Raw genomic sequence first — 15,590 nt, 5'->3', positions numbered from 1 at the left:
GCTCTGTCCCCGTCAATTCAACACAGCCACTCCACCACCCCACCCAGCACATGGCTGTCCTAAGCCAGGCAAGCCTAGCCTCAGACACCGGGATAACTCTGGGAGGGGAGAGCCCTGCCAGGCTTCCTGTGTCCCCAGAGACCTTGCGCCAGCGAACTGTCACTAAGGTCCTGCACCAGCTAGCAGTCACAGTCCTCTCTGGATGCTCCCATCTGGACGGAGGGTGCCAGAGTGACCCCTCACCCCGTCTCCCAGGGCTCTGAGAAAGCCACTGCATCCATGCACGTTCTGCCGCAGGGCCCCCGCCCCCACCCTCACCCGAACCCTCCAGGGTGCCTGCTCTAGGGAAGGAAGCCCTCGGGCCGGATCCACCCCATGCAAAGCCATGGCCAGGCCTGAGCATGCAAGCTGCAGGGCGGAGAGCTGGCGGGCGTGCGGGGCAGACTCATGCAGCCCGGAATTACAACGTTCCCGCAGCCTCCACCCAGGCAATACAGTCCTCCGCTGGAGGCCAGGAAAGTCTGTGGAGAGAAGAGACCAGGGGAGGGGCAGGGGAGGAGAGAGAGGAGGAGGGACACGGGGGAGGGGGCAGGTGAGGAGAGGCATCAGAAAGGACACACAGAAGAGTTAAAGAGAGAAAAAGAGCGGCAGGGGATGAAGACCCCAGGTGGCTGCCAATCAGGGGCAGGGGTGGGTGGGTGTGAGGACCAAGCTGTGGGGACAGTGAGGCAACAGGCTGGGGACAAGGGAGCAAGAAGGGGAGGGAAGTACAGACGGGGACAGGTCCCGTCCTGTCTCTGGGACGTGCCTACAGCTGACAAGGGGCCCAGGTTCTTCCTGTGTGTCTGGGTTATGAGATGCTGGGGACACATCCCTGAGGGGACGCATTATGGTGCCGGCCCATCACTCTGAGTGGGCTCACACCCCTGTATCTCCCTGGGTCCAAGGAGGCTGCTAGCTCCCTTGTGGAAGGGCCGCCCAGGCCCTTATGGAAGTCCCATCCTGCAGGGGCAAAGGCCCTCCGCGGGAGTCTGAGCCGCCCGCTGTAGGCGTCTCTCTGCCCCTGGCCTGCGAGCACGACCAAGGTTTGCATCCCAGTGGCCAGGTTCTTAAGAACAGGAGCTGCACGTGTGCGAGCAGCAGTTTTTCCTATTTACTCAGCTTCTCTCTTAGGCCACCTTTCAGGAGAAACCCTTGTCCTGGAGTCACGGGACAGGGGAAGTCATTGTTTTATCTTGCCATTATTTGTGGGTGAACCGGTTCCCAGTACACCGGTTTCCCCACCAAGCAACATTCTCTTTCCCCCGGGGCCACTGGTTCTCAAGCCTGCCGGCATATTGGAATCCCACAGAGAACCTCAATAGATGCCTTTGCTGGGTTCTCCACCCAAGCCAATTTAGTCAGCTTCTAGGGAATGGGCCTGGCTTCAGACGTTTCAATGCATCCCAGGGCATTTTAATATGCAGCCAAGGATGACCACCAGTGTTCTAGACCTGCGCTGCCCGTATGGTAGCTTCCAGTCACATGTGGCTCTCTGAGTTACAGTGAAAATTAAATCAAACGAGGAATTCATTTGTTAATTTGCACTCGCCACATTTCAAGTGACCAAAAGACACGAGTGCCCAGCGGCTACCGTACTGGATGGAGCAGAAGATTTCTATCATTGCCGAAAGTTCTAACAGACAGTGTTGCCCTAGTCTGCTCCCTGGTTTGTATGTCAGGAATAGAAATCAAGATCTAAATTTAAAGCCTTAACATGACTTCAAGGAAACATTACTGGTATCTCCGCTCCTAAAAATCAAATAATGACCGACACCCTCTGGGTCCTCCATCCCCAAAGAATTGTTTTGATCTATCCAGGTTTCCTCTACACGGACCCCAAACCTCAAGAAGTAATTACCTTTAATTTGGGCTGTTTATTTTGGCTCTTTAGAGTTCTCCTAACTTTGCTTTCAAACCCTGGGGCCTTTGGGATGCTATTCCCTCCCCAGTGGAAACTGAACATAGATGGAAATATACAACATCCACACACCCACGCACACACATGTGCACACTGGTTTTGCCCAGGACCCACCCTGCCCTTCACCTGCCCCACCCTCTCGGGATCTGAGCAGACAGAGTTCTGTCACTGTCTCTCTGTACATGGGGCTGAACAGGATTCCCAGGCCAAGCCCTCCCCCAGACGGTCTGCGAGGCAGCCAAGTCCCCAGAAGGTGCTACTGCTGCCAGGGCTGAGCCTAAAGGAATCGCAGGCCGAGGGCTTCTTCCTCACGGGCTCCAGACTTTTCCTGAGCTGTCCACCCCCCACCCTGACCCCTCTCAGGTGCCTCTAATGCCAATCCTCTTCACCTCCCTACCCACCATAGGGTTCACCCCTGGGCTGGCAGAGTCTGAAGTGCTTATCATCGGGCCAGCAGGAAGTTCAGAAGGAAGCCCTCTACATGGGGGAGGCTCTGGCTTTGGGGCTAGTCCCCAGCCACCCCTGAACAGAAGCCCACCATGGCCATGGTTAGGGAGCCTCAGAAGGCTGAGTGCTCTTCTCCACGCCCTTCCCGGGATACAGCTCATCAGGCACTCTGCCCAGAGGGCAGCCATCTTTTGATTTCAGCCTCTGATTCTTGGATCTCTTCTTCCCTGCCCCCCTGCTCCCCTCTTTCACCCTGCAGTGACCCCGCCCCCCACCCGAGCTTCAAATCTGCAGGGAGGCCAGCCTGGAGAGTCCGGCTTCGAAGATCTCAAACACAGACCTCTCTGGCTGAAACCTCCTGCCTGCCCCAGCGCTGTTTCTCACCCCACCCCCGGGGGCCTCATCCCCTCCACCCCACTTCTCTTGGTCCAGCTCCTGGGGCCATATGCCTCCCCGCTCAGCCTGGACCCTTGTCCTGCCATTTCGACAACGCCCTTGCTTGCACTAAGATGCTCCATGCAACGTGCCGCCCTCAAGACCACACCTGGTGTCTGGTCCCTTTCCCCAAGCTCCAGGGCCACCGAGCATGACTCCAGGGTGAAACTGAGCTCACTAGGCCCACCCCAGCCCCATCATTCTTCCTGCAGATGGATTCATCACATCGGCTAGTCCTCAAGAGTCAGTTCCCACCCTCATGCCCACTGTCCTGTCCTCCCTTCCAGTGGAAGATTCTGCCTGCTGCCTTGGACACTCCCGTGGCTGCCCAGGGTGAATACCCTCTTCCCTCCTCCCCACCCCCCTGCTCCCTTGCACCCTTCACACTTCTTATGACCTCTGCTCACGCACTTCCTCTTCCAGTGGTCTGACTTGTGTCCTTTGCTGTCACCCCTGAAAATAATCCCTTCCTCAACAATCTGTTCTCACATTGTGGATTTCTCCTCTGCACGGGCTCCGCCTGTAGTCTCCCTTTCCCTGAATTAATCAACACCCCGCCACTTTGCAGCAACTATCTCTACTGAACTCCTTGCAAAAGCTGTTTCCTGTGCGCTTGGCCATTTTTTCTCACTTTCTGGTCACTGACTGCTCCATCCTTATCATTGGCTTTGACGCCACAGTCTACCCTGCTCAATGGATGGCTTCGTCATCGAAGACCAAGTGGCTTTGCTGGCTTGAACTCTGCGGGAATCTCAACTCCGCAGCTGGCTGGTCCCACCCAAGGCTTCGACCATCACTTCTGTGCATCAGACACCAGCCCCTGTGGTTGGAGCTGCTCCCCTGATGGATGCAGAGCGACACTCAGCCCCTCTCCTGCATTTCCAACCACTCGCTACCCATTTCCACTTGTGTATCCAGCACCCAAACCCACAGCACTGGAACAGAATCATGGTGAGTGCTCCCTCCAAGTCTTTCTTTTTGGGAGGTACTGAGTCACCCTGACTCCTTCCTTCCTGTGGCTCCAGGTCACCAAATCCTCTTGCCTCTGAAATTTTCTGTTCCTCGCCTGCCATCTGAGCCCCAACTCTCATCGCTTCATGCCCATTTGTTTTGCATCCCCTCTTGCTACCATGGATGAACTGTGGCTTTCTTAAATCCAGCTTCTCCCCTGGGACACTGGGTCTTAAACACTTTCATTTATTCAAAGGCTTTGCTCCTATAGTTACGTCCTCACAACCAGATATTTGCAGAGCCTGAGGATATGCTGTCATTTCTCCCATTTTCTTTTCTTTTCTTTTTTTTTAGAAGATTTTATTTATTTTTTTGACAGAGAGGGTGATAGCAAGAGAGGGAACACAAGCAAGAGGGAGTGTGAGAGGGAGAAGCAGGCCTCCCGTCGAGCAGGGAGCCTGATGTGGGGCCCGATCCCAGGACCCTGAGCTCATGACCTGAGCCAAAGGCAGACGCTTATCGACTGAGCCACCCAGGCGCCCCTATTTCTCCCATTTTCAAGGAAACCCTCCTTGGCTCCACATTCTCCCCCAGCCTCTATCCTATTTCTCTCTGTAGAGAGAAACACCCTAAAGGAATTGCCCCTCTTTGCATTCTTTGCTCTCCCTCCCTGGTCCACTGCAACCAGGCATTCTTCCCCATAATTCCAATGAAACTGCTCTTGCCAAGGTCCCCCTTGATCTTCCCATTGCCAAAATCAAATCAATGCTCGGCTCTCATCTTCCTCGACTCTTCTGTTCTCCTTTATCTCAGGACACCACTCTCTTTGGGTTCGCCTGCCTCAGCAGCGGCCAATGCTTCCTCAGTCCGTTCGCTGGTTCCTCCTCGTCTCTCCAATCACTAAACATGGGAGCATTCCAGGGCTCAGACTTCGGACCCTTTCTCTCTAGATACCTTCTCCCTTCTCAGCAGATGTCGTCCCTCCCCCACGACTTTAAAATACCATCTTCAAATTTAGACACCCCCAACCTGCCCTAACCTATAAGCTCAACTCATAAATCCCAGCCTACTTGGTGTCTCCATCCAGATGCCTCGTAAGCATCCTAAATAACCATGTCTAAAATAGAAATCTTGGTTTCTGCCCCACACCTGCTTTTCTAGCAGTTTCCATATCTCAGTAAACAGAAGCTCAATTCCTTGGACAAAAATCCTTGCAGTCACCTTCAGTTTGTTTTTTCGCTCTCACTCTAAATCAAGGCCATGTGAAAATTCTGTCAGCGCAACCTCCCAAACAGATTGCCACAATTCTTGCTACATTCACAGCTAGCTGCCAAGTCACCATCACCTCTCATGGACAATCACAACACCCTCCTGACTGCCCTCCCTGGGCCAGCCCCGTGTCCCCAACAGCTTGCTCTCAACACAGCAGCCAGGGGGATCCTTTTAGAACTAAAGTCAGACAAGGGTTAAGCCCTCCAAACGGCTCTCATCTCTCTCAGAATAAAATGCAAGATCGTAACCATGGCCTTCAAGGGACTAAGCCATCTGGCCCCTGGCCTTCTGTGTCTGAACTCATGTCCAGCATTCTCCACGCCAGCCACGAGGGTTTCCTGCAATCCCTCAAACTCACTCGTTTGCACTCACTCGTTTTTCTGTCCCAACTATCCCAACACCTACATGGCTCACTCCTTTGCTTTATTCACATCGTCACTCAAATATCTTCCTGACACCAACGCTTCACTCCCTTCCCTTCTAAGCTTTTATCCTGCTTTATTTTTCTTTGGAATACACACTGGGCCTACCCACCATGTTAGAGATTTTTTTATTGTCTGCTTGCCCCATGTTCTTGTTCATTGCTGTATCTCTAGCATGGGTAGGAGGTACTCGACAAATATTATGTAATAAGTAAATAAATGACCTACTCCCTAACTGGGTGCTCTCATTTTAATCATTCTTACCTCTTGCCCCTTGCCTCTAGATTAATTTTTTAGAAGAATAGCTTTAATCCTTCTACTGCTCGGTTCAAACACCTCCTGTGACTTCCCATTGCCCGCTACATAAAATTCAAGGCCCCCTTGCCACCTCTTCCCTCTCTAGTCGTACCCCCTCTCCCTTCCTCCGCATGCTCATGTGCTTCTGCTAAACAGGACCTCTCAGTGCCCTGAATCTTCAATCATTCATCTCCTACTCCGTGCCCCTCCTACAGCAGCCTGCGTGTGGTGCTTGCTCTTCCCTCCACCTCCAATCACCAGCGCCCCTTCCTTCAGGACCCACTTCAGTTTGTGCCACCTCCATGAAGCCTTCCCTGACCACTCCATCCAGAGACGACCTTTCCCTTCCACAAGAGCTCTTGCCTTGGGCAGCCTGGCACATGGGTTATGTCCGCCTGGAATCTGAGTTATCTGTCCGTTCTGTAGGCTTGTGGCTCCTGGCATTTCCATCTTTGTAAGTCCCCAGGGTGCCATGCTGCACACACAGTGGGTACCCCACACATTTTTGGGGACCGAACAAGTGCCTGCACCCCACCCCAGTGATGGCTCTGTTTGCCTGATACTCACATCGATTTCACTGAGGATGACGTCGATGATGCTGCCGATGACAATCAAGAAGTCAAACACATTCCAGGGGTCTCCAAAATAGCCCTGGAAGGACAGTGATGGGAGAATCAGGGGGGTGAGCTTTAGGGGGGAAGGAGTTTGGGTGGCCAGCAGGTGGTGGTGGCCCCCAGCCGAGGTAACGCAGAATGGCCAAGCCGGGGCAAGGTGGGGTGCACGTGGCTCTACTTTCTACCAGGGCTCCCTCATGCCCCCACACCCTGCTACCTCCTCTCCCTTGGGCTCTGTATTTCTCTCCCTCCAGAGCATGATGCGGTTGGAGGGGAGGGAGAAAATGTTGACAACTCAGGATTCGGGGTCCTGGTCCGGATGGGGAGCTCTTTTTTATCCTCCCCAGCTCGAAGCCCTGTCTGGGGCTCGATGGTGTGGACCTGCCAGCGGCTGGCCAGGTGGGCTGGGTGCAGTGGGAGTGGACTGGGGAACCAAAGACACAGCAAAATACTCCCCCAGCCCTGGGCCTCTTCTTCAGAAGCTGAAGGGGAGGTAGGGCACATAAGACACGCTCAACAGAGGGCACAGGAAAGAGGCAGCCAACACCTGTTATCATCACCAGTTCTGGCAGCCTGAATATCTTGCGTGCCCTATGTTTGGAGGTGGAAATGGGCCAAGGAGTAAGCAGAGTGGGAGCATAAGTGCTGGATGAAGGAGCCCTTCAGTAGAACAAGACTGGGGCCGGGGTGCTCCATGAGAAGACCCCCATCCCCCCAGGCTCCACCTGCTCATCTTGTCCTGTATCCCAGGGCTCACCCTGGCCTTGAACGCCATGAGCTTGAGGACCATCTCCAGGGTGAAGATGATGGTGAAGGCCACATTGAGGATGTCCGAGATGTGGTTCATCTCCTCTGACTGGTTGTAATGCTGTGGAGAGGCACAGGAGACGGGGCTGCAAGGACCCGGCTTCCCCGCTCTGCGGGCTGTATCCCAGAGCTCCATGCTCTTCCCAGGCCACCCCTGATCCTCTTCCTTGGGCTTCCTGCCCAATTTCTTTTAAATCTCAGAATGCTAGGTGCCTGCTTTAGCCATTCCCTGAACTCCACCAAGTCTGATGGATCCCCCTCTCCCCCGAAGAGATGGTGCAAGGAGGAGGCGAGAGTCCTGCTGAGCAGGCTGGTCCACACGTGGGCTACAAGGCCAGAGCTCACTTCCAGATCTGTTACGGGACGGCCAGGAGGAGAGGCCCCCAGCAGGGCTCTGGGACAGGTTCCATCTAGTCATCCGAGCACAGGACCAGGAGAGAAGATCATTGGTTCTAGAGCTGGTATTATCAGCAACTGCTGGTATACTGGTGGGCCGCTGAGCTCACCAGGCTGACTATCTGCACACTGCCCCCCACCCCCTGCCCCGTGACGGCGAGGCAGTCGAAGCAAGGACCTCAGCCCCCGTGCCCCACCACTGTGATCCTCCTTCAATCTATTTCCTTATAACAGTTGCCAGGAACCTCTTACTCTTTTTGGAAAGTTGACAAAATCCCACTTTTCCCACAAAACCTTCCCAGGTAGTTCAGAAGGATCTGGTGGCTGCCCCCACCCTACCCTGTCTTGGCAGGACTGCCTAAGTCTGTGCCCAGTTCAGACCCAAACTTGAGCCACTGCTCACGATCCTCTGTAGGACCTGGGCCTGCTGGCTCCGTGATTCCTTTTCCATGTCCTCATCACAGGGCAATGCGGAGTCCCGCGGCCGGGTGTGTCTCAGGGAGCCTAGCTGCGCAATTCTATTTATACAGGCCTGGCGGGATCCGATGCTTAATTAAGCTTTGCTAACAATGCTGCTGATTATGATACTGTCTATAAAGTACGCTCAACTCCTCAGAGACACCTGTTCTGTGAATATTAAATCCATTTTTCTCGAGACCGGAGCCAAAATGCCAACCAACTCCATCGTCCACATTTGCAATAGCAGAACATAAACCGAGAAGGCACTCTCTACTTCCTACGCTGCCTTGTCCTTCTGCTTAGCCATCTCCTGTTTACAGAACTGGGTAGCTATTTGTGTGTGTGCATTCCTTCTTAATAAACCGGTGGGTGCCTGGCAACAAGGCCTGGGCCCAGGGCGCTTCTCTGTCCCCCACGGCACCTAGCAGGTGCCAGGAAAAGTATCTTGGGGGGCGGTGGGGGGGCAAGAGAGAGGAACCCTGCCCTACCCACCTGCCCTGTCCCGGTGCCGGTCCATCAGACCCTTGTCGGCCGGGGGCCGGGGGCCCTTACCTGCATGCCCAGGCAGATGGTGTTGAGCATGATGAGGGCAAACATCAGGTATTCGAAGTAGGAGGAGGTGACGACATACCATACCTGGTACTGGTATGGGTTTTTGGGGATGTAGCACCTCAGCGGGCGGGCCTTCAGGGCGTACTGCACACATTGCCGCTGAGACACAACACCAGAGGGCGGGTCAGCACGGAGAGCCCCTCCCTCGCTCTCACACTCACATGCATGGGCTGGAGGGCCCCCTGCATTCTGGTCAGCCAGGAGCAGCTGTGGCCAGGAGCTCGTGGCCGATGGGCTCTGCTGGCCTGTTTAGGGGAAGAGTCCCAGTGGGCCCGTGGGCTCCCCCTGTGTTCCCCCCAGCCTATTTCAAACATGGCCCTAGCCCCACTCAGGGCTCTGAAGGGCCTCCTCGGGGCATGATGAGGGTTTCATGAGCGGACTCCCACACCACCAACTTGTGTTGCTTCATGTTGGGGATGGGTCAGAGATGGGGTAGAGTGTGTGGAGGCTGGGTCTGGGCATGAAATGGAAGTTCTGGGGTCATCCTTGGCCCCAGGACTCTCACAGTCCAGAGCCTAGGGCTCAGGCTGGCAGAAGGTCTGCTGGAGCTCCGCTCTCCACCTCAGCCCAGGCACCTGGTTCTTGTTCAGCTCACAGTTCTTGTACTCAGTCTCCCCCTGCTCCTGGAAGGTGACGATGACGAAGCCCACAAAGATGTTCATCATGAAGAAGGCAATGAGGATGATGTAGATGATGAAGAAGATGGCCATCTCCACCCGGTTGTTGTAGACAGGACCCATGTCCTCCTTGTATGAGTCTATGGCCTGGTAAAGTAGCCTTGGGATGGGCAGAGAAAAGTCTGGGCTGGACTGGGGTGATGAGGCAGAGTGTCAGTCCAGGAAGGTTGGGTTTTACCCCACTGGCCATGGGGAACCAAGGGAGCTTTCTGAACCATCAAGCGAAAGGAGGGAAATTAGGACCATGCCAGAAAATGCTGGAACAGGTCCTGGAAAGGGACCGCTTTTCAGTGGGATGCCCCATCTACCCTAATCAACGAGTAGGGCTCCCCATGCAGGCAGAGAGGCCTACACCTGTTGGGGGACGAGGGACATTTTGTCAGCACCGCCAGGCCAGGATGTCTTTGGGGTGGCCAGTCAACATACTAGTCTTCCAAACCCTCCAAGCTGGTGGGTCTGTTGAGCGCTTACCACAGGCCTGGCATCACAGCGCAGCGAGGGCTGCAGAAGGGCAAGATGGCTCCCTGGCATTGCCCGCACCATGCCCGTGTGGGACCCAGGCCCCAGCCCTCACTCACTGAGGCCATCCCTCAAAGGTGGACACCGTGAAGAGTGACATCATGGCCGAAAGCACATTGTCAAAGTGGAAATCGCTGTGTATCCACTGGCGCGGACGCAGCTCCATCTGCGTGGGGTCCCCATCCTTGTACACGTAGTAATAGCCCCTGAGGTAGGGAGGCTCAGTCACTCCACTGTGCAAGGCTGGGCCGCCTCCTCCCCTCCCACATCCTCTGGGCCTGGGCAGTGAGCACGCAGGAGAAATGAAGGCCAAGATCGGGGACCAGAGGAGACACTGCTGGGCACTCCCTCACTGCAGTTACCCAAGGAATGACACTTTAGGACACCCCTGCTGGGCCTAGGGGCTCAGGTTCCCCAGGTCCCCCTCACACAAGGTCCCCCATCCAGTGGCCGTCCCACCATGTGCCCTCAGCCAGCAGCGCTCAGCCCACCTGCACTCCTTCTCCGTCATCTTGGATAAGTCATTGCAGCTGAAGAACTTCCCCTGTGTCCCAAGAAGGAGGGAGGGAGGGAGGGACACACATGGTCATGGAAACATCATTCCACGGGCTACGGAGGTGACTAGTGGAAGGGAGAGGGGAAGGCAGGGCATGTGGAAGGAGGAGCCTTTTTCTTTCAGAGGGGGCAGGGCCCCAGAATGGTCTTTCTCCTTCCCCGTCATCCGTCATCCGTTCCCTCAGCTACCCTGTGGGCTTCCCCACCAGGCCTGAGGCTCCCAAGGCTGGGAAGCCAGTTCCTTAGCAGGAGCCTTGGCGGCGAGCCCCAGGCTGGGCCTGAGGGGAAGGGAATATGGATACAGCTTGGCCCTGATCCTCCCTCAGGCAGAACCCTGTCCCCCACTGTTTAGGACGCCCTCTTGGGGTCTCCCCACTACAGACCAAAAAGAAGGGTTGCCCCACCTCCCACCTTCCCTCTCCTGCCAATGGGGTGGCCACAGGGCTGCTGTGGGAATGAGAGCTACAGGGATGGAGCCCATTGGGCCGTGATGGTGCAAAGTGGAACAGGGGTCCCAGCACGCCCCTGCCCAAGGGCCTGAACAGACCCCAGCGCTGTGCCCCCCTATACTGATTTCAGGCAGAGCGGTTTCTTTTTTTATCTACATCACAGGCTGGGCACCCACAGTGCCCAGTTTGTTTGAAGAAAACAAGTTGATTGCTAGGTCTTCATGTGGCTAAATGAAGTTTGCAATCCATGGAATCTGGTCGGGTTCCCTCAGAGGCCCCCTGAGGGAAGTGCTTCGGTCGAGGACAGGGGACTAGTCGAAGTCACAGCTGTCCTACCCACTGCAGGTGCCTACTCTTCCCACCCCCTTTCCAGTCGCCGGAGCAGAAGGGCCAGCACAGGGGAGGCAGGTGACATTGGGGGAGAAGCAGGGAGAGGACATACCTGCCACCGGGCAGGTTTGAGGGGACTTGAAACCAAACACTCAATTTCATATAGAAAGCAAACTCTTGTTGTGATGGGGAATGCATGCGACAAGGGTCCGCGGGGGAAAATGGGAGGTAAAATGCCACTTGGAACTGATGTCTGACCATTACCGGAATGGGCAGTAGCTGGGGGTCTTTTGATAAGAGACTAAAACACAGGGGGTGTTTGGGGTTTGCAGGACAACTGCTCTTGCTTGGAAGGGACACAGGAGCCAAAGGAAGGGGTTGCTTATTCATTCCTTAAGGGAGTGTATCCTGTGGGCTGTCTACAGGCCAGGCCCAGGCTGGGTGCCCGGGTCAGGGATGAGTCAGACACAGACTCTGCCCTCAGGAGGACCCAGGGCCCCTGGCCTGGCAGTGGAGGGGGCAGGAGGATGAGGGAAGGGGGCAGCCCTCTGCTGGAGCTAGGAGAAGGTCCCACGCAGATCACAGTAAGCACTGTTTTGAGGCTCAGCTATCTCAATCTTGACGCGGTTTCCTGGGTGATGCCCCCTCCGCCGCTCCAGAACAGTAACCCACAGGACCCATCTCCCTTCAGGTCATCTGGGAACCCCATCCTGACTGCTCTCCCCAAAGCCTGCTCCCTGCCCACAGGGAGAGGCTTGTGAGGTTTGCTTCATGACCCCTGACCCCTTCTCAGCCTTAGCAGAGGCCCTGGCCCAGAGACAATGCTCCATAAATGTTGTTGAATGAGTGAATGATTGTAAGAGGATGCCATTGCCTAAGTCTGACTGAGGTGACATCATCGTGATTATCATGCTCCGGGGGGCAGGAGAAGATCGCGTCGCGAGAGACAGTGTCAAGGGTGTTGGGAAATGTACTCAGATACCAATTTCTGTGTGAGAGTCGGAGGCATCCAGAAATCAGCTGGGTGGGAGGGGACATCCTTGCAGGGCTGATTCCTAGAGAGGAACTGCAGAGCTGTGTCCTCCCAGGAAGGTGAGAACAGAATGAGGCAGCTCCCAGACTAGAATGATGGCCTCCCTCCCTCAGAGGCTCCTGGTAGATAGGAATGATGCCAGACATAGCAGCCGGGAGAATGGGGTGCAGAAGCCTAGCTGACTCAAGAAAGTGGAGTGGACGGGGCTGGAGTGAGGAGCATGTTTAGACAAGCTTGGCAGGATGGGAGGGGCGGCAGGGGTGCTCACAGGGCCCGGCAGGTAGGGGAGGGGCCTCCATCCTCAAGGAGAAGCCACGGAGAGCCAGGAAGACAGCAGGTGCCATGGCCATGGCGGCCAGCAGAGCCACGGGGGCCAGGGAGGGGTATCACCCAGGAAACCGCATCCAGACTCCAGATGGCTTAGCCTCACAACCCTGTGCACTCAAGGACATCTGTTTGCACAGTTTGGGGCTCCCTTTGCTTAGAGGCAAGGAACAGACCAGCTCTGGCCTTGGCCTGACAGCTGGCCCCAGAGCTGGGGAAGGGAGGCAGGCTTCCTCGCGCTGGCGGGGCTCACCTTGAAGAGCTGGACGCCAATGCAGGCGAACATGAACTGCAGGAGGGTGGTGACCAGGACGATGTTCCCGATGGTGCGGATGGCCACAAACACGCACTGCACCACGTGCTGCGGAGGGAGACCGGGTCGGCACCATCCCACCCTTGCTATCCCTTGCTACCTCCCAGCTAGGTGGAGGCAGAGAGACGTTCCCGGGGGACACAGGGCTGCCCAGCCTCATCCTCCTCCCCCCACTCCCATTTGGCAAAGGGGATGGAACACACGCTGGGCTGAGGTTTCTAGAGTCAGGCCCTTGCAGCCCCTCTTTCCTGCTCCTGGGGTCTTGCACACGCCCTCTCACCTTCAGGCCTTTGGCTCTGTTGATGGCCCGGAGGGGTCTGAGCACCCTCAGCACCCTCAGGATTTTCACCACGGAGATGGCGCTGGACCTGGGGGAGGGCAGCCGAGGGGTGGGGGCTGAGGACAGCTAGCTCTGGCCTGGCCTAGCCCCCCCCCATCTGCTGCCTCTCCACCTGAAAGCCCTCCCACCGTTCCCCACTCTCCCGTAGGCTGCCCGTGTGCTCTGCCCCAGGGTAAAGCTGCCTCGTGCTAACGGTAAGGGACTCCTCCCCCGCTGGCTACAGGCTCTGTTTCTCCCATCAGACTGGGGTCCCCCCAAAGGTAGGGGCTATGCTCCCCACAGTTGCTGGAGGACTGCCTTCTCCTCGCTGCATCCCCTCCTACTTTCCAGGACACTGCTCTGCCCGCTGAGCACGGTCCCTTCAGTCCAGTTGGTGACACCGCTGGGGGCCCTGGACCCCCATCCCCAGCCCTGAGAATCCCTCCCCTTGCAGCTTGGGGCCCATCAGCATGCAGTGGGTGGGGCTCCACTCCAAGGAGGGGACCCCCCTCCCCAGGCCGGCCCCTGCCCCTGGCTCACTCGAGTCCCATTGAGATGAGTGACACGGCCACCACCAGCAGGTCCAGGATGTTGAAGTAGTTGCGGCAGAAGGAGCCCTTGTGCAGGAAGGCGCCATAGGTCGTCATCTGGGGGCAGAGGCAGCATCCTGGGTGGGGGGTGGCTTGGGAACAGGCCTGTCCCCACAAAGAAGGGTTTCTCGAGGCAAGAGCCACCTGTCTGCTCACAAGGCACTCGCTGAGGCAAATAGCTGCCAGGGGTCTCTGTCCTTCACTCCACTCCTTGCTGCGTCCTCAGGGCTGTTTCTCCCATTCTCTGCTCCCAGTTCTGGGAACAGGACTTCTCACGGGCTGTTATGCCACACTTGGCTCTCTGAGCTCATCTCTCTGCTCAGAGGCCATAGGGCGCCCCAGTCTCCTGTCCCCTGGGGCCACAGAGTGGGGAAGCCCCGGCCCCTTTTTTCCCCTGCACAACATGATGAAATGCCTATTCCTCCTCCCCAGAAGGCTTCTTCAGAAGTCGCCTCTGCCCTGAGGATTGCTGAGTCGGGCTGAACAACCCGGCAAGGACCAGAAGAACTTCACAGGCCCCTGACCCCTCCTGTCCCCGTTGCCCCACTTTCTCGCTGGTCTCTCAGCTTCTTTCCTGTGCTCTGTGATAATCTCCCAGGCCCTTTGCACCAACACATTATACCCTTGAAGTCTGATGAGCTCAAAGCCTTTCCAGGCATTGAAGGTGATTTCATCTCAACTTGCCTTCCTGACTTCTGAAGCCAGGCCTCCCGTGCGTTCTGTGCTATGTCCCAGCCCAAAGGGACCACTTTCTCCTCTCTGAGCACATCCCAAACCCCTTCTCACAATGCATGTGCTGTTGTTCTGTCCTCTCGGACTGGCCCTGCTATCTCTCCCTAATGAAGTCCTGTCCAACCTCAAGGTCTAACTCTAATGCCACCACCTCCAGGAAGCCCTCTCGGACCTCAGGGAAGCCACCGTCCCTCTGCTCAACTCCTTTAGTATTCAAGGGCCCTGAGGTAAGGAACTGTTCTGAATTCATATTGCATCTGCTCTGGGCTATTCTTCCTGCAAAGCCCCCCTCTCCCCTCTTCAGTCATGAAGGTGAAGGCTGGGGCTACTGGGTCTCAGTCACAGATGGGCCCTCCCTCTGCCTCCCACACCCTCTACGGTGGTGAGGGTAACGGTGTGAACTCCGTGTGTCCACCCGAGAATGGAAGAGCAGTGATATGCTATGGGTAAGGAGGGGGAGGGCCATGATAGGGCAGAGCTGCCAGAAACCCACCCAGGGTGGAGGTCACTTCTCTGGGGACTCCTGGAGAGGTCATGTGTCACAAAGGTCTAGGAACAAATCACAGCTCCCTGGGTCTATTCTTAGGCTAACTGTGCCTTCCCTCTGGGAGAAAAATGCCCAAGGCTTCATAGGGATGGGTTGTGCTCACTGAGAGGTGCTGAGAGGTGCACAGGCTGCAGGTTGGTTGTACTTCATGTCCCCACCTGGCCACCTGCTCACCTGCTTGCCCAGCTTACGAGCAACAACCCCATCTGCTCTCCTGGGTCTGGTGAGTCCTTCCCTGATGTTCTCCGCTTTCCTCTTGCTTTTCCCTGCAACCCGGCCTCTGAGTGAGGGCAGCGTGTGTAAGTTGGAGCCACGTCAGGTCTGTTTCCTGGCCTGTAGATACCGCTCACCCAGGCTATCCTACAGCCTTCACTCACCTTGAGGACAATCTCCACAGTGAAGACAGAGGTGAACGCGATGTCAAAATACCCAAGGATCTGGTGACAGCGTAGGGGGGACAGAAGTCAATGAGAGGAAGGGCTGAACAATGATATCATTATTATCTTCAACACCGTCACCACCACCACCAC

General features: G+C 56.2%; 1 protein-coding gene across 3 annotated transcripts in view; it reads right to left on the bottom strand.

Annotated features, from left to right (window-relative positions):
* Positions 1-15,590, bottom strand: part of CACNA1S (calcium voltage-gated channel subunit alpha1 S) — a 68,551-nt gene that overhangs the window by 11,934 nt on the left and 41,027 nt on the right. For 2 of the 3 annotated variants that reach the window (XM_035010360.1, XM_035010361.1), the window contains exons 19-29: positions 15,438-15,497; positions 13,732-13,838; positions 13,153-13,240; positions 12,813-12,920; positions 10,360-10,412; positions 9,928-10,074; positions 9,248-9,449; positions 8,613-8,771; positions 7,156-7,266; positions 6,352-6,435; positions 465-521 (exon numbers count right to left, since the gene is read on the bottom strand). In XM_035010360.1, the coding sequence (XP_034866251.1) occupies positions 465-521; positions 6,352-6,435; positions 7,156-7,266; positions 8,613-8,771; positions 9,248-9,449; positions 9,928-10,074; positions 10,360-10,412; positions 12,813-12,920; positions 13,153-13,240; positions 13,732-13,838; positions 15,438-15,497 (1,176 nt within the window). The remainder of the gene's footprint in view (positions 1-464; positions 522-6,351; positions 6,436-7,155; positions 7,267-8,612; positions 8,772-9,247; positions 9,450-9,927; positions 10,075-10,359; positions 10,413-12,812; positions 12,921-13,152; positions 13,241-13,731; positions 13,839-15,437; positions 15,498-15,590) is intronic. The other variant, XM_035010363.1, reaches the window with a different exon arrangement.

Source organism: Mirounga leonina, unplaced genomic scaffold (genome assembly GCF_011800145.1).
Source record: "Mirounga leonina isolate KUSES-001 unplaced genomic scaffold, KU_Mleo_1.0 Mir_154, whole genome shotgun sequence".
Taxonomy (NCBI): Eukaryota; Metazoa; Chordata; class Mammalia; order Carnivora; family Phocidae; genus Mirounga; species Mirounga leonina.
This window is presented reverse-complemented; position numbering and strand designations above follow the sequence as displayed.